The following is an 18444-nucleotide window of genomic DNA, read 5'->3' as shown; positions in this document are numbered from 1 at the left end:
TTTTCTCTGATTTTCTGCCTTCTTGCTGTCATTGAGTGTGCTAGCTTAGCTTTAACTTGTATCAGAGCTGATGTCATAGCATTTATCTTAAACAGGATAACATTTGCCTGTGAATGGCTTTACAAAAATAAACAGCTTAAAATTGGCTTTTCAAGTTAACTGTTTTTTTTTTTTTTCCTTAGAATTAGTTCAGTGGGTTTGGAGCTTGTTACTGTGTGGAATATTACCAAGCTACTGTTATATGCAGGATTAGGGAGACATTTAATAGTCTGGATGAACGAGCAACTTTGCAGTATTGAGCAAAACAATGTTCAGAGAACAAAATGTAGCAGTAAACTTGACAAATAATCCTTTTTTAGGCATTTCATCAGTTTATAGGCTTATTTTGCTCTTTGCAGTGGTTCACAGTGGACAGATACATTGTAAGCAGGCTGTTGTAATGACTTTATTGCTGGAAGGGTAGAGATTTCATCCATGACACAGTGTAGCGTACAACATCGCCAAGGGACAGTTAAGGGGGGAAAGATAAAACACTGGGATGGTGTTTTATGTGTGCTGCTCCGAGAGCTAAGATTTAAGATTAGCTGATCTCAGCAGAAGGTAGAGTGTCTTGAAATATGTGTGCTTACATTTGGGTTTATAATTTTCATACTGTAAAGCGTGGTTTGTTTAGGTGTATCTGCATTCTGCATTTAAGTTTAAATATATATGTATTTGCATATATATCTATGTGGTATGTTGAACTTTTACAAATGCTTCAGTAATGAATATGAAATAGCTGTTTTCATAATGTTACCAGCTTCTTAGAGGTAAGCACAACTAGTTACAAATAAAACGTTAGATTCTCCTATGAAAGTGCAGTTCTACTCTTTAAAATTAAAACCATTCTGTTTCAAGAAGCAGCAGACAGGAGCATACACAGCTCTTTCTGCTTAAGTAATCTGATGTTTGTTTCCAGCTTCTCCAGCCTTCTTAGGAACAGGCTTTTTAAGCTGCTTCTTAAGCTGGATGAGCAGGTTAAGTAGTGGGTAATTGTAAAGGTTCAGATCCCAGAGCAAGCATTAAGGTAAATCAGCTTTGTTTTAGAAACAATGCTAACCAAAAACTGGGGCTATTTTTAGTGACTCTTGTTGAGTCCCTCTTTTTTTTTGAGAGTAGAACCACACTTCAACTGCCATATCATATTTAAATTACTTAAAAGTAACAGGGCTTTGTGCCATCCACTAATGAAGGCACTGTCTTGCTGCTACTTTATATGAAAATACACAATTCATGAGAAACAATTTGGATGGGGAGCCTTAATGTATTGGAAATAAACATAATTAACCCTTTGAGTGCCTTAAGACATATCTTCTTTAATAAAAGGGCACTCACTTGGGCCTGGAGGCATACAGCATGTTTTCCCAACATTGGAATAGAATATTGCCTTAAGTGACAATGCCCTGGGATTTCTGAAATTGAGAACTCAAAGGGTTATTTTAGACTACTGGTTTGGGACTTTTGAAACAGGGAACAAAATGCAGTGATCTCTGAAAAATTCCTTTGTATGCTATTATTTTTACATGATGAATCTATTTGGGTGCAAAATTATTCATCTTTTGAGAAAACAAAACTGGTCTAAGAATCATACACAGCAAAAGAATATTTGGTTACCACTGTATGTGCAAAAATGGCTTTTTAAATACAAAATAAAGAGATTCATGTTTGTGTTTGAGTGTGTCCTTGTACACAGAATCTGAATAAGGCAGTGCTGAAACTAGCAAGACACAGTAATCAAAATGTAATGAGGTCAGGCTTTTCAATTAGCTCATTACATATTGAAGATGCACAGTGCAGGCAACTGTATACTAAAGAATCCCAACCAATGCAGTTCAAGCTTACTTCAAACCTACATCACAGAAAGGAAGCTGTCAAAGGACAGTCCTGATTATCTACACGTGAGGATAAATGTGATGCTTTTTTTCCCTTTGAGGGGGAACAAAGTTTAGATGCATGCAGTGCTGAAAGAAATGGAAATAACAAGGAGTAAAATTAAGTCACTGACTGACAGTTTTATTTGGAACTGTGCACCTTTAGTAGTGTAATGGTGCCATTTACTGAAGAGTGGGAAACAATTTTCTACTTGCATATGAACCTTTTTGAAATAACCAAGAGTCTTGGCATTGCCTGATCTGGCTTGGGATGTACATTGTACTGAAACTATTGAATTTTAGACATCTCTTGTAGACATTTAACTGCAAGTTAAAACCGCTAATAAAGTGCATTCTGACTGTAAAATCTAAGTACTAAATAAACTCTATGCACATTAGACCCATTTTGCTTGTCTTATGTTTGGTAGTAGTGTTGGATTGTAACATAGTTTGTACAGTTAAGGGAGAGACAGCTGTCTCCTCTGGAAGGGTAGTCCTGAATGACATGGTATGGACTTCATACTCAGTACAGAGTAAAAATGAGCTGCAACAATCTTTATTCCCTTTTCAGTAGCAACTGGACATACATTTTGGTAGCAGAGTGATCAAGCACTAAAATGTAAGAGGGGCAGACTTGATAAGAGCAGTATCATACCAATTTGTTTTGCTTCTTGCTGTCTTCAATTCTTCTCTGTCAAAATGCCTTCATAAAGGAATCATTCAACTGACCTTTTGCTTGTTGGAATGATGCTAAAATGTCAACTAAGCTGCAAGAAAAAAAAATACAGGATTCTTCTTGTCCAGACAATACTTCTCTGAAGCATAGTATCAAATACAATAGTATCAAAACAAATGACATCACTGTCTCCCACTCAGAATTCCCAGAGTTATATTATGGTTTTTTATCACCATTTTGGTTGTGGTAAAGTTGAGGAAAGGACACCAAGTGATTTGCCAAGTCCATAAAGTCTGTGCCAGAGAATGAGCTAGGATTGAGAAAGCCATGTTTCAAAGTTCTTGAGTCCAGCTGATGCAGCATCTCTTTGCGGTCTCCTGGCTTGTCTGATATCCTGCTTATAGAAAGGAAGACTAAGCTGAACTAGAGGGTTGTCCAGAATTTTTTTGACATTGCTGTACTAATGGAAGCAGTTTGCCTTCCTCATGAAGCCTCTGAATATCTGTAGCACCTCCAACAAAAGACCCATTAACAAACACTCTGGGGACCTACGAAGAAAAAAATTGCATTAGTTGCCTCTGGCAAATAAGGTAAAAATCTAAGCAAACCCACAAGGTGTCTCCTCTACACAGAGCAGAAGTATTTTTCACAGGCATATCAAGTATTACTCTACAACTGGTACATTTGCATGGTATGTAGAGAGAAGGGAAACTTTGTTGATGTGCTCCTCAAAAGTGGAAGGAAGTCGCTATATGGGAGATCTTGATAACATAATGAACTCGAGTGAGACTATATAAAAAGAAGAGATTGCAAGCTAAGTGTCAAAGACAATGGGTTAAATACACCACTACAAAAGAAAGCTGACTTGGATACTAAAATTACCTTAGTGGCAGCAGAGAAAAGATCACCTCAGAGGGGCAGCCAGAGTGTCTCAAGAGAACAAGATGGTACAAAACCCTTTTGCTGCTCCTAGCTATTAATTTAAGAGCTTGCATCCCAACTTTACTTGTCTCAAACAAGATGAAGAACTTGCTATGGTCATAGCCCAAGAGGAACATGTGTTAAGTCATTACTTTGTTTGTTAGCTATAATAAAATATACTCACTGTTCTGCCACCAGTCATCTGTTCAAGGATGTCTTGGAACTGGCTTCCATTGGTATTCATGTCCAGTTCCACAGCTGTATAATTTACATTCATACCCTCAAAAACTTTTTTTGCCATTTTGCAGTAGACACATGTTGTTTTGGAGAAAATCACCACGCAGTTGGCTGAAATAATCTCCTGGATGAACAAAGGAGCAGTCAAGTCAGCATGCTTTGGTTTTCAGTCTGTGTATTTCAACAGCATCACTCATAAAAACAAATACAGAAGTTTAAAACCTGCTGCTATGGTAACAGCTGCAGGAAAAGTACTCTCTGTAAAAGGCATTTTGAGGTATTTTTAGCAGGCACAGTTGAGGAGTTCCCAGCTAAGCTACAGCAATTGCTGGGTAGTTCTGAAGAATCTTCCAAAACACTACTATGTTCTCAGTTTTTAAGGTAAGAAAAGCTAGCTTACCTTCTATATTCCCTACTTGTACCTCACAGCCATAAGAATCTTAAGCAAAGAATGAACTACTTTTCTTTAAAAGCAAGAAGCAGAACAATGAATTCAATCAAGGCATCTATCAAGAAAGTACCACATATATGGTGGGTACAAAACATAACCACCTCACATTTATTCTGAAGACCTCTATGGCAGCCTACCACTTCCTTTAGGGATGCATGCCACAGTCACACATCAGAAAAAGAAATGCTTCCTATGAACTGCCAAAAAAGATTAAACCTCAAGAAGTGCAGTTGCACCTGACAAGATCCCAAAGAGCATCTGCATGCAAGTGAAGTAGGTGCTGAGATGCAACTTCAGCAGTCTGCAGAATTAAATGGGAGACAGAGTAACTTCTGCTGCTCCACATATGCTATTCAAAGGCATGCTCTAATCTCTGAGTAGAATATCTGGAATGCATTACAACTTAGTACTCTGGAAAGTCAGACTAATATGACCTTCTTGTGGGAGCAGAGGAACAGAGAGTTAGCATTAATGATCTCTACCAAAGGTGCTGCTGGCAGCTATGCAGCTGTGCATGACTGGCAACTGACTTCAAAACTGAGCAGAACAGTTGTGCAGTGCACGGTGCAACTGCCATGCAACAGTGCCAACCATGAACCCGCTTGTGCTCTGCAGTCAGAGACTCCTGAAGTCTGCAACACAAGCTGCATCTCCTTGAATTACTTGGTGCAGCTTTCCCAGTCCATAAGGCAAATGGGATGTGCCAAAGGAAAGTGACGAAATGTCTTCTGAGTGGGTGAAAGAAATGCCATTACTTTGCTGTAAGTAAGGGTGATTTCAGAATATCATTTACTATTGTGCTAGTTTGAAGCAGGCTAGAATGTTTTGGTGGGAAGGACTAGATTACAGGCTGTGAAAGGAAAACAATGGTGATGTCTGCTTCCCTCAGAGTCTTGCTGAAGAAGAAATGAAAACATTAGATAACATTCTCGCCCCTTTTTCTCTCACTCTCGCTTGGGCTGCTGGCTGAGCAACATCTTACTCCCTAACCTCACCTTCCGTTTGGCCTACCCCAGGCTGCTTTTGCTTATCCTCTCTAAGGCTTCTTCCATTATAAGAATTCATCGGTTGGTTACAAGTGTGCATAGCTCTCACCAAAAAAAAAACCCCAACATGCTTCTGTGCTACTTTGAAGCAGGCTACAATGTTTTGGTGAGAAGAACTAGATTACAGGCTGTAAAAACAAAACAATGGTGATGTCTACTTCCCTCATAGTCTTGCTGAGATGTATAGGAACAAGAAACAAAAACATTAGATAACCACTCTCACTCGGGCTGCTGGCTGAGCTGCATCTCTCTAACCTCACCCTCCATTTTGGGCTAACCTCACCCCTCTCTGCCATTTCTTTGACTAACCCACTGTGCTAGTTAGAAGCAAGCTGGAATGTTTTGGTAAAAGAACTAGATAACGGGCAGTGAAATGAAAACAATTGATGTCAACTTCTCTCACAGTCTCGCTGAGAGCTCTGGGAAGAAGAAGAAAACTTTCTCCATTTTGTCTTTCTCTTCTGCCTTTGCCTTCAGACCTGGTCACAGCTCATTAACCTTGCTCCTACTAACCTTGCTCCCTAACCTCTTGGCTGCATCTCTCTTCTTCCTGAGAACTGGGGTAAGGTTGAGAGGGCCGGGGGAGGTGTTGGGGTGGTTTGAAAGCCCCTCCTGGGGACTCAGGTTTCTGGGAGGGGAGTTGTGCTGTATTGTTTATCCTTTGTATATTTCTGTATATAATTGTATATAACTGTATATATTGTAAATAGCTGCTTGTAAATTCTGCTAGCTGTAAATAAATTGCTTCATCTATATTCCCAGGGTCCGTCTGAGTTAGCTGGGGCAAATACAAAGTGTGGAGGGGTGGGTAAGAGCCCAAACCATCACACCCACTTTGCTTCTTAACCTCTTGGCCAAACCTCTATTCTTCCTTAGGACTGGGGTAAGGTTGAAAGTGGCAGGGGGAAGGTGAGGGGTGGTTGGGAGCCCCTCCTGGGGACTCAGGTTTCTGGGAGGGCTGTTGTGTTTCTGTATTACCTTTTACCTTGTATATTTCTGTCTATACTGTAAATATCTGCTTGCATATTGTGCTAGCTGTAAATAAATAGCTTCATTCATATTTCCAGAGCCATCTGAGCCTAGTCTGGGTGATTTCATAAAGTGTGGGGGGGCATGGAACACCCAAACCATCACAACTATCGTTAACAATTTACTCTTGGAAGATTCAGTCATTTTACAAGGTTTAATCTCCAACATTGATATCAAGGCAGAATGTAAGGTCTGAAAAAGACGTTGTATAGCTGTGGATAAATACCATTTAAATAATAGCAATAATAAAGAACCAGCTCCACTGTGCAGAGCTAGTTACAGAATTTCTTGGTATAAATCAGAAGAGCTTTTAAGCAACTACAGCTTCCAGGAAGGACGAAAATAAGTTAGACCTGCATAAACAATGTTACCTGTATTTGATTCACAACAGCATCGTTAGACAATCCTACAGAAGCAGGCTGCATATTCCCCATTCTAAAACTAAAAACAAAGGAGAGTTAAACAGTGGAGCTTTCAAGCAAATTACAGTTTACAGATCACAAATTAAAGGCTGGCTTTATAGTGTTTTGCTCACAGGTTTAGGGCGATTTCATCATTACATATTATCTCACTTCAGCTGCATTACTTACCGTCATGCTAGTTCTATCATGTCTGAAGGAAGATGAAAATGAAGATGGATGTTGCAGACTGCAAGAATAACCAAACCGGCTGCCCTCTCGAGAGAATCGCGTCCCACCCCCACCGGTAACAGACACGAGTGTCAAATCTGTCACCGGACTGTGTTCGGCGTCCCGACCCAACCCTGACAGAAAGCAACACACTCATTTTCATCAAGGGTGCGGGTCCCGCAGGCGTGCTGCTCCGAGGCCTGCACGTCGTCCTGCCCGCCGTTCCCCACAGCCCGGAGGCGGCTCCTCAACGCGCTGCTGTGCGCCCCAGAGGGTCGCTCCTCCGACACCGTGCGGAAATCAAGCTCCGTCCTGGGACCGCAGCACAGCTCCCACCAACGCGCGGCGCGAGGGGCTCCGCCGCGGCCCCGACAGGCAGACGGGCAAGCGGACAAACCGACCTACCCGCGGCACGGCCCCGACCTACCCGCGGCACGGCCCCGCCGCCCGGCGCAGCGCCCTCTGCAGGGCCATGGCGGCCAGCAGGAAGGGGAGGGACCTGTGGCAGTCCTCACGGCGGTCGGGCATCACTCTCAGGCCCCCGCCCCGCCTCCCAGTGCAGCATGCGGCTGGCCGCTCCGCTGCCGGTGTCTTGTAGCGCCGTGTGCCGTGCCGAGCCGCCCCGCCCCGCCAGGGGGCGCCGAGTGTCTCAGGTGGAGGCCCAGCTAACGGCGCTGCGGGAACGCAGCTTAACCAGCGCGGAGTACGGCTCCCATAGGCGGTGCTACGGAGCGCCAGGCATCGCTCTGTGGGGCTCAACCGTGCAGGTCTCTAGCTCTCTTACTGGGATTTCTCACTCTTCGTGATGCTCCATTCTTGAGCTTGGAGAAAATGGTGCTTGAATGTTAACCAACTCCCTCGGTCTCCCTGCTAGTACTTCTTCTAGTACCCTATCCCACAGGATTTCTGAAGAAATTGCGTGAAGAGGCCAAAGCTGTCCCTTTAGATCCAGGTTCCAAAATACTTCTCTTCTGATCGGCAGCGTGCGATCAGTGCACTGCTTCCGACAGCTCTGACACTCTTTCTTCGAGGCATTCCTCTCCTGTTCGGACGCTGTGCTGGTATGAAGGGCCGGGGCCGTGAGCAGCGCTGGCTTCTTTCGTGCTACTCCCGTGCCCGTGCCCCTGCCCCTGCCCGGCGGCAGCGGGCAGCTGTGCCGCACCTGCCGGGGAGAGCCTCGCTCCCTAGCAACGGGCTCAACATTGCTCCCTGGCGGCGGCGGTGCGGAGATGGAGCTCCCGCTCAGGCAGTCGCGTCGGGCAGCCTCCGGCGTGGAGGCTGGCGGCGGGGTCCTGGTACGGCTGTCAGAGGGGCCGGGCTCTGGCGGAGCGGCGGCGGCCGGCGGCTCCGGGGCGAAGATGGCGGACGTGCTGAGCGTGCTGCGGCAGTACAACACGCAGAAGAAGGAGATCGTCGTGAAGGGCGACGAGGTGATCTTCGGCGAGTTCTCCTGGCCCAAGAATGTCAAGACTAACTATGTCATCTGGGGGTACGCAGCGGGGTCGGGGCGGGCTGCAGGCGGCAGCTCTCTCGGGGAAGGGACGGGTGGGGGGGCAGAGGGAGAAGTTGCCGCGAAGTTGCAGAGGTGCGCCGGGGGAACGGGGAGGGCTTTCTCGCCGTCCTTCGCCTTCGGCGTAGTAACGAGCGAGGCAGGCGGTGGCGGGCGGCCTGGTTGTCGCTCCACGGTAGGGCCCCTCGGGAGTGCAGCGGGGCGGTGCGCCGGCACGGTGTCCCGGCAGAGGAGTGTCTGAGCGGCCGGCACTCTGCAGCGGGGTGGGCGCTGTCTCCTTTCCCCCTGGTGCCCGTAGACTGATTGGGTATGGAGATGTCGCCGACCCATTCGGGAAGTTTCCCAGGTCCCCGCCCGGTCAGTAGCCGCCCGGCGCCCCTGCCCCAGCCAGAAGAGCAACGGGGCTGGGCTGAGGCCTTTCTACGGTCCTCGGTTTGTCGTGGGGGAGCTGGAGGAGCTGGAGGGTTGCAGTCTTGTAAACTCTTGCGGTGGGATGACAGGAGGCAGCTTCTCGAAGTTTTTCTGGGCTTTGCGTGAAAAGGACGATATTATGAACTTACTGGCTTAGCTTATTCGGGCCACTCCTCTTTTCCTGGAGCTTTGTCCTGATGTAAGGAAGTCAGCAACGTCCAAACCTACACTCTCTGGTCATCTACGGGCTCCGTGGAACTGTACAGGTGCTTTGCTTCTTCCTAACCTGTGCCTGGCTGAAGCCTTGTCCTGCCTTGGACCTAATGCAGGCTGTTTGAATGATTCTTCTAGGTGAAATGGTTATGTTTTAGAAAACTTCTAGGAAATGAGGGTTTGTACCTGTTGAATTTGCTGGCGTGATACATATCACAGTGCAAGGGTCGCCTTCACTCTCTGGTGCTCTGAATTCAACAGCTGCTTGCTCATAATATCTTAGCTAGAAGGATTTCAGTGAACCTCTGAAGCATCTTAGATATCAGATGGGGAATGATTCAGGTAGTGATCAAAGGGACTACATTATTCTGTAAAGGTTGACAAAGGAGCAGAAAACCCTGCAGGTATCTCAGACTATGCCGTGTAGTTCAGTCTATGACTAGGTACCATTACTACTCTTTTAAGCTATCATAATCATGTCATCAATATTAACATTTCTCCCTTATCCTGACTTCGAATTTAAGAGAAAAAGGAACAAAATTTATTTGTGTTAATTTGAGGTGGATTTTCTTTTTTTTAAATTCATTTAACATTGCATTTAAAAGTATCACTGTGCTATTTTATTACCTGTTTCAAGCTTTCAGAAACTCGTTTGGGATTTATTTGCACTTCCTGGCAGAATAGGGGATACTGTAGCTAGGCTGAAGAGGAAGAAAAATATTTGCATAAGCAGTTTTAAAATTCTTAAAAAGGCTTAGGTCTATTTTTGCTCAGCAACTGTGTAGACAATTTGTGGTAGTTTCCTTGGTGCAAGTTGTTTTGCCCAAGCTGTAGCAAATAATGGTTAACTAGGCAGACAAGCTCGATTACTCCTCTTTTGGTGACAGAGAAACTGGTATGCCAGTCTGTTACTGCTTAGGAGAGCTTGAATTTGCTGTGGAAATTGTTAACAACAGACAAAAACACACCAGCCAGATAGGAAAACTTTTATTATGTGTATTGAGGCAGCTTTATCTTGATGGTTAAGAAGGAGCTGTGGGTGAACAGAGGATGTAAGCAGAACAGCAGAATTAGCCTTGTAGTAGCTGTTTGTGTCCTCATCTCTTGTGATGGATGTGTTGTAGAATGTGGGGTCTTTTTTTTTTTTAGCTTGTTTGAAGCTAGTGAATCTTGTGTTAGGCCATTGGCTTCTGAACTTTGGGTAGAATCACCCTGCTGCCATGCCAATGCACATTTCTTGGGAACCACTGTGGAATTGTGTGTGTCTGATCTTTAAATTGAAGACACTGTTAGAAGGAGACCAGTTCTGTAAGCCATACTCAATAGTCTTGACACTACAGTGTAGGAGCTGTTAATTGATGTAATTGCCAGACCTCTGCAGTAAGTCTGAATACAAAACCTTTTGCATTCAAGTTGCTTGGTAGGATTCAAACTATACTTACATTGGGCAGTTGTTAGTGACTTAGTCCTTCATGATGCAGATCTTGATTTCTGCTCTAAGTGTGCACAGTGTGGTTGCTGTAATTGCGTCTCTTCTGCCAGCCTGGAGAGAGTAATGCAGCTGTGGTGGCATTCTGTCCCTGCTAGAATTAGAAGTAGACATTTAACACTGGCTCCTTGAACAGCCAAGCTGGCAGAAGTTGGCAGTGCTGCCTTGCACTGCCTTCTCTCTGTCATGGCACAGGTGTCAGCCTAAGAGTAGATTGGTCTGAGGAACTAAGCCAAGTTAAAAGTCACCTGGAGGCAGGGGGAGGGAAAGGAAAAGCAGAAATTAATTTTAATCCAGGCTAGTTTCCACAAGAGAGCTGGGGAGGAGCTTTTTATGAGGACATGTTGTGATAGAACAAGGAGTAATGGCTTTAAACTGGGTTGATTCAGATTACATACTAGCAAGCACCTCTCCTGTGAGGATAGACTGAAAGAGTTGGGGCTGTTCAGTCTGCAGAAGAGGAGGCTCCCAGGTGACCTTATTGTGGCCTTCCAGTATCTGAAGGGGGCCTACGAAAAAGCTGGGGAGGGACTTTTCAGGATATCAGAGAGTGACAGGATTAAGGGGAATGGAGCAAAGCTGGAGATGGGTAGGTTCAGGCTGGATGTGAGGAGGAAGTTGTTCAGCATGAGAGTGGTGAGAGCCTGGAGTGGGTTGCCCAGGGAGGTAGTTGAGGCCCCATGCCTGGAGGTGTTTTAAGGCCAGGCTGGCTGAGGCTTTGGCCAGCCTGATCTAGGGTAGGGTGTCCCTGGGCATGGCAGGAGGGCTGGAACTAGATGATCCTTGTGGTGCCTTCCTACCCTAACTGATTCTGTGATTCTAAGATGTTTGCTTGAGAGTGGTTAGACACTGGAAGAGGTTGTCCAGAGATGATGTGAGTGTCCCAGCCTTGGTAGTTTTCAAGGCCAGGTAGGATGGGACTTTGAGCAACCTGGTTTAGTGGAAGGTGTCCCTGCCCATAGCAGAGGGGTTGGAAATAGATGATCTGTGTAAGATTGCTTCCAACCGAAACCATTCTGTGATCATAAAAATAGGGACACCCCTGCTGGCCCATGAAGAAGGATAGATGCTCTGAAATTGTTTCATTAGGCTGTATTTAATGGCTAATCTGTGGCCCCTGTACAGTGATTGTAGAATCTGTTTCAAATCCAAGGGAAGGAATCAGTCTAACAGAGAAACTGACTTGCTTTGTTTGCCCAGCAGAGTGGTTTGTATGCACAGCATCAAAGTTTTTAAACAGTGAGCAGCTGGTCATGGCTATTGTGATTTGTGTGATACTCTGCATGCCTGCTCTTGTGTTTGTAAAGATTACTGCTTGCTTTTGTGGGACAGGCACAGGCCTTCAGTATCTCTGCAAAAAATACTTTTTTGGAACATGAAAGAGGAAATAAAGCAGTCAAAAATGAATAAACTCTTGGTGCTCACAGGTTGAGGGTGAATGGATGAGTGGGAAATGAATTTCATAGAACCACAGTATCAATCAGGGTTGGAAGGGACCACAAGGATCATCTAGTTCCAGCCCTCCCTCTTGTTAAAACAAGCAGGTTAACAGAGAGCAAGAACATGTCACATTTTCTCAACGTTTTAAAGAGAATGATTTTTTTTTTGGTGCAATACAACTCTGCAAAACCATTAAAGCAAAAACACTTACTGGAATTTCTGAAGTCTGAAGCTTAAGATTTTACTTTTGTTCTTAAGTAATCAATGCCTTTACTAAATATGGGAAAAAAGAAAACTAATTTCTTCTGCTACTTTGGATGTTTGTAAATGGAGTGAGGTAAGCTACCCTAAGGTCAGCTTGCTTTTAGCTCTCAGTTTATTGGTCAGGTTTTTCTGCCTGAGAAAAATGAGGAATGCAAACTGATGTTGAAATGTGAGCTTAGACTTAGGTTTTCTCCTTGTGAGCAGCTGCTTGTCCATCTGACAGTTTCCCTTTAATGCACAATGTCTCGTCCTCCTAATGAAATGTCCTCTTAGAGCCATAATGAGCATTGGGATTTCTTGTGTGTGGTTTGAGTGGTGAACTACCAGATGTGCCCTGCTAAGCTGTGGCTTTGTAATACTGTATTTTCAAATGAATAGAAAACCATTTAGTTGTTTCCTAAATGAAGCCATTATTGCTAAACATTACCAAAACTGTGAATAGCTGACCAGCTGGGCTTGATGTAAAATGTTCAGTGGATATGGCACCCTTCAAATAAGGAGTTACTCTGAAGTGAGGTAATCTCAAATGTTCATTTTAAAATGAAGTGATAACTGTATCTTGTGCCATAAACTTCACTTCAGAGCCAAGTCTATTTCAACCACTGCTCTTGTCAAACATAGCAGCGAAACAGGAGAATACTCAAAATGATTCCTTACCGAGGAATCAGTTCTTTTGCCTCTAATTGTGAAGGCACATTCTGATTTCTTAGTGGCTGAAAGATGCTATGTCTCTTCCCTTTTCAGTAACAAAATGTAAACACACCCCCTACTCGGTGCAAAGGAAGTTCTTAGAAGTGATGGAAAGATGCTCTAGTCTACCTTTCCAGTATTTAGAATCTCTCTCTGCAAGTTATTAATGTGTTGGCTTTCTCAGGCATCATTATGAAAGTAATGTTTTCCACCTTATTGTTAGCAATGAATTCTGAAAAGGGTATTGGACATTTCCAATAGTGATGATTTCTGACAAGTGATTGTAAGAGAAGCAGTAGTTTCATTGTCCACAGTAGAGGTGAAAAGAAACTTGTACTTCTGTGGCTTTTAGGAGATGTTTGTTCAGCTTTTTGAGGCTCAAGAAAGTTATGGTTGAGGTTTTTTAATCTTCTCTCCCTTCCTCCATTGAGGCCGGCCCTCCTGTGATGTTTTGATACAATGGCAAGCCAATGGTAAAGCCACTGTCTTTAAAGAGTCCTTATCATGGTTTTAATGGAAGTGTTTCTGTTATGATCAAAACTCTGTGCTATTTCTGGCCTGTTTTTCTAGTGGATTCTCTTCTTCACATTCTGAGGTGAGACAGCTATTTGAGGATGGGACTAAGCAGTGTTGGGGAGCTTTGTTCTACTTTTAATTGGAGTCTGGCAGGTCCCACATCTGGATAGTGGAGTCCCTGCTCTCATTGATTTCCTGGTCTGCTGAGAAACTGAAGAAAAGTTCAATTTCTCAAAGCAGTTGAAATATTTAGGGGCAGGTTTTGTTTTGAAACCGCCACAAGTGTTGCTTCTCCTACAGAGTCTTCTAGTAACAGCATAAAGAGAGAGATTCTGTGTGTGAGTGGGACAATTACATTCAATGCACATAGAGCCAGGATGAGACTACAATTCTTGCTTGGCCATGTTTTGAGGGATTTTTTTTCCTCCAAAAATGTTACACAGAACATATTCCTTTCTTAGCCTTGAAAGACAAATAAGCTTTCCAAAGCTGAGATCGAGCTTGTTGCTGTCATGTTGCTCTGAAGTTGTCTAACTTCAGTATGGAACTTCTTTGGCATTTGTGGTCTGTTTTGCTAGTTTTGTGTGCAGTTACTTTCCAGTTGCTCATTAGTTTGACTTTTCAGGACCATTTTGAACCTTTTACTCTCCAGACTTCATGAAATTTATGTATTCTGATTTCTTTACTGTACTTTCTCTATTGGTGAAAAATCTATCCAGTTATAACTGAAGAATAAATATGTTATGATTTCCCAGGTCTTACTTGTGGAATATTTTATAACTCATCTAGCTCTTGTTTTGGTTGTTTTGGACAATTTTATAATGTTCTCTGTAAAAAGGCTGCAAGAACATAAATCCCTCACTGATATTGTTAACACAAGTGATAATTCCTTAACTGAGCAGCAGCCTGATAGTAACATTGAATTATAGAGTCAGTCAGGGCTGGAAGGGACCACAAGGATCATCCAATTCCAACCCCCCTGCCATGGGCAGGGACACCCTACCCTAGATCACGCTGGCCACAGCCTCATCCAGCCTGGCCTCCAACACCTCCAGGCATGGGGCCTCAGCTACCCCCCTGGGCAACCCATTCCAGACTCTCACAACTCTCATGGTGAAGAGCTTACTCCTCACATCCAGCCTGAACCTACTCATCTCCAGCTTTGCTCCATTGCTGCCTACTGATTTTGCACTGTGACCTAGAAATGAAAGAGAACTTTGCTAAAAAACCTATATGTGTGAGACAGGTGTAGAAGTTCAATGTTCAAATCTTTTATTTCATGGTTTTACAGGACAGGAAAAGAGGGCCAGCCCAGGGAATACTACACTTTGGATTCCATCTTGTTCCTGCTCAATAATGTGCACCTTTCTCATCCAGTTTATGTCCGCCGTGCTGCGGTAAGTAGACCACACAAAACCTGTATTTTGTCTTGTTTGTGATAAGTAATATGTGCATAGCTGTTTTCAAGTGATGATAGTAGCATTTAAGTGTATGAATTTGGCTGGGGAAAGGGAAAAACATAGGCAATGATGTGTGTGTGTGTGTGTTTTCAAAAAGACCCATCATCTCTGTGTAGGCATCAAATGACAGTCCCTGTGAAGGTGGAGTCTTTTCCTTGACAATTCTCTTCCTAGCAGATTGTCCTTTCAAACCACCAGGTTGCATTTGCAACAACAGCCTGTCACCCAAATATTAACAGTAATAGCAGCATTTATCTTGATATTCTAAGCCTGCAGTTGTCTCCACAACAAACTACTTGAAAATACTTCAGTCCATCTGTTCTCCATTGTGCATCCCGTATGTAGATGATGCTTTAGTGCCTGAAATTGTAAGGATCTACCAAACAGAGAAAAATACATCAGAATAGGTTTGGAATGGACTCAGAAGTATGCAGTTGCAGAAAAAAAAATGGTTGGATAAGCTCTCCCATGAAGATAAGGGAACTCTGAAAGAGAAAATCCTTTTTGTTTCCATTTGAGTGCTTTATGTGAGCCTATGTTTCATCTTCCCCTGTGCCACTGATACAGCACTGCTGCCTGTTCTACATACTTAAAACAACAAATGCTCAATTTCTGGGTATCAGCAGCAACTCCTAGCAGAGAAATATGTGTGTGTGTGTGTGTGTGTTTGCCTTAAAACCTAGTTCTTAATCTTATTTGTAAGTTTGTAGTGAAGGAGGAAAAAGACTGTCCCTTTGGGTTTTTATAGCAGACAGCATATTTCATTTTGTGCAGCTAAAGATCCTGTAGAAACTAATTAGATTCCTAAACCTGATGGTTATGCTTTCTCGGGAGGCAGGACACGTGTTTCTGTCTTTGTGTGAGTGAGTAGTTTCCAGTATAAGTGAAAAATCTTGAGCAACAGACTTCATGAGAGAAGAACAGTTGAATGTCAAGTCTGCTGTCTTTTCAGACTGAAAACATTCTTGTGGTGACAAGACCTGATAGGAAAGACTTGCTTGCGTACCTAAACGGGGAAACATGTGAGTGATGCTTTCTTTTAACTTAGACACATAGTGTGCTTATTGCTTCTTATTTAAGGCACAATGAGGAGAAGGGTGGTTCATGATGGTCAGTTTGCAGCTGAATTAAATATATTCAAACCTCTCAAACAACTTTAGGATTTCTCTTTGGTTTTAATTTTGCTCTAAAAACTATTTGTGTGGTGTTTAAATAGGAGCTGCATTCCTGCATATGTGCATGTTTACAAGTCAGATGCATTATTATTAACATCCTTTGGTTAGAATGTGTTAGAATGCATAGTAGTTCAGTTTTTTGTTCTCTGGACTGTAGGAAGCTTTCAGTAGGGCATTGATTTTGATGTAGTGTGTGGGTTAAAATCTTCAGCATAGTAAAATATATTAAATCAGTTATCAGTCTGACAGATTTGCCTGGTGTTCCATCTTCTTGAAGGTCTTATTAGTGATAGAGAAAAGAAATTTCTCTGAGGGAAAGGTAAATATGGCTTTTTAAAGTTGCTGTATTCTGTAGGTGGTCTTAAAATTCTAGGTATGCTGGAATATATGATTAGTTCTGTAATAAGAAGTAATTATTTGTTTAATATACATTTTAAAGAGACCAGCAGCTTGTCTTTATTTCAAAAACTAAGCAAACTGGTAGCTCTTGATTCCAGATTATATAGTCATTATCTGTGTGCCTGTCTTTTAAGTGGTGTATACAGGTCATAGGATCACCAATACAGATCATAGAATCACCAATGTATGCTAGGAGGGACCAGAGGAGGTGATCTGGTTCAGTCCCCTTTTCAAAGAAGGGCCAAATCACCACGAGCAACCTGATCTAACTTAGTATCCAGTCATTCTCTGCATGGCTCCAGTTCTCATGTTTGGCTGCCTTTCCTACCTAATATCCACTTAGAATTTCTGTTGTTAGAATTTATCTGCAGTCCTTCCTTTTTATACTTAAAACACTTATGCAAATGTTTTATACTTACATGAAATGTTGTGTTTGATTACAGCAACCTCATCAAGTATAGACAGAAGTGCTCCACTTGAAATTGGTCTGCAAAGGTCCACTCAAGGTACAGTTGATCTACGAAACGACTTGGTGGCTTATTTTACAAACATCTACAGGCTTTCCCTTTTAATGTCCTCTTTTTCTTGTAGTTAAAAGAGCAGCGGATGAAATATTAGCAGAAGCAAAGAAACCAAGAATAGAGGTAATGATAATGACAGTTGTGTATATGGATGGGGGGGTGGTAAATTACACAGTGTTTCTGTGTGTTTGTAGCAGTTCAGTTGAGCACATAGTACTTCTGTTAGTGGAAGGAGATAGAATTTAAGCTTCTTAAAGTTGGAATTTTAGTTTGCTTTTGCATTGTAACCTGTCTGCTAATAGCTATGGGATTGGAATAAAGGAGCTATTTAATGACTGATTATGGTTATTTGCTGTCCTCTAGTTGAGATTATAACTTAAATACCAATCTTTTATCAATGGCTACTTGTTTTGCCTACTTTTTTATTCCCTTTAGAGCAGTATATGAAACTGCCCCTCTGATTACCATTTTATAAAGCTGTGTTGCAGGTACTTAACAGTGTATTTTCACAAATGTCTCTTGAATAGAAGCAATGGCTCTAGTTATTATGCACATTATAACTCTGCATGGTTTTAAGAACTGACTTACTGCTGGGTTTTTTTTGAACTTTCTTCATCTAGTTGTCTTCTGTGAGAAGTTATAAGTCTAGCTATATGTATTTTCAGAGTACTTAAGCTGTAGATTTCTTAGACTTATCAAAATGCATTAATTCCCTTATACAAGAATTGGATTTGAACATTATGCTTAGTTATAACTGCATAAGAATCATAAAAGCTTTCTGCATTCTTAATGGCCTGTGAGCAGATGATTGCTGAGAGATGACATATATAGGTTTTTTTTTTTGCATTGCCCTGTGTGGTTATGATGCCAGCATGTTTTGAATCTGTAGGTCTTTCTCATAATCTGAAGTATTAAGAAGTCTTCATATGAGCCTAATGATCTTATGGCTGCCTTCTCTTTATTTTCTTACTGCTCTGGTAGCTCAGAGTCTCCCAAAGTATTTTCTAAGTTATTCAGAAATCATCTTGGCTTAGAGATTCCAGGTCTCACCTGGTACATGGGCATGACTGCTTTCCAAACTTTCAGCCTTTTAGCGATGGAGTGGTTTTGATGCTGGCTGAAGTTTTGGGGGGAAGTAAGACAGATTGAACACAAGTGTTGTTTGCGTTAAGAAGCCAAAAAGGTAGCATAAAATTGCACCTCTCTACTGCTTTCTCAGATGACATATCCATCTCAGACCTGGCTTGTCTAGCTAGAGGTTCCTTACTCCTGACTCCCTACTAGGAATAGCATTTGTAGAAGTTCATTGTCAAGATACAACAGTTATTGCATATGTGCCTGTGTGTATGTATTGTCCTGCTTGAACGTGTTCATTCTCTGCCAGCTTTAAGTTCTTAAACTGTTTTTTCTGTTGCTCTCAGTTGTTGTTTGAGGAATACTCTTTATGGGGGAATGGC

The 18444-nt window shown here is 42.7% G+C and overlaps 2 protein-coding genes across 2 annotated transcripts in view; one reads left to right on the top strand and one right to left on the bottom strand.

Moving 5' to 3' along the window:
- Nucleotides 1–2450: 2450 nt before the first annotated feature.
- On the bottom strand, nt 2451–7704 carry GLRX2 (glutaredoxin 2). The gene is made up of 4 exons (XM_064147168.1): nt 7327–7704; nt 6642–6711; nt 3692–3868; nt 2451–3134 (listed from the first exon to the last, which is right to left on the bottom strand). Exons 1-4 carry the CDS (start codon nt 7425–7427, stop codon nt 3000–3002), a joined length of 483 nt encoding a protein of 160 aa, XP_064003238.1. The 5' UTR covers nt 7428–7704; the 3' UTR covers nt 2451–2999.
- A 390-nt stretch (nt 7705–8094) lies between these two features.
- The window catches only part of CDC73 (cell division cycle 73), a 140306-nt gene continuing 129956 nt past the window's right edge, over nt 8095–18444 (top strand). Inside the window, exons 1-5 of the mRNA XM_064147163.1 lie at nt 8095–8388; nt 14724–14829; nt 15845–15914; nt 16910–16972; nt 17058–17110. Of these exons, the coding sequence (XP_064003233.1) occupies nt 8129–8388; nt 14724–14829; nt 15845–15914; nt 16910–16972; nt 17058–17110 (552 nt within the window). The 5' untranslated portion in view covers nt 8095–8128. The remainder of the gene's footprint in view (nt 8389–14723; nt 14830–15844; nt 15915–16909; nt 16973–17057; nt 17111–18444) is intronic.

The sequence above is a fragment of the Pogoniulus pusillus genome, chromosome 8 (genome assembly GCF_015220805.1).
Source record: "Pogoniulus pusillus isolate bPogPus1 chromosome 8, bPogPus1.pri, whole genome shotgun sequence".
Lineage (NCBI taxonomy): Eukaryota > Metazoa > Chordata > Aves > Piciformes > Lybiidae > Pogoniulus > Pogoniulus pusillus.
The sequence above is the reverse complement of the archived record's forward strand: the minus strand, read 5'-3'. Positions and strand labels throughout refer to the sequence as shown.

Bases quoted from the DNA above. Each gene is read 5' to 3' on its own strand.
- GLRX2 (XM_064147168.1), bottom strand. From the start codon at position 7,427: ATGCCCGACCGCCGTGAGGACTGCCACAGGTCCCTCCCCTTCCTGCTG. The intron at 6,712-7,326 runs GTAGGTCGGGGC...CTTTGTTTTTAG, and splicing joins GCGGCGGGGCCGTGCCGCGG to TTTTAGAATGGGGAATATGC. The intron at 3,869-6,641 runs GTAACATTGTTT...TTGTTCATCCAG, and splicing joins CTGTTGTGAATCAAATACAG to GAGATTATTTCAGCCAACTG.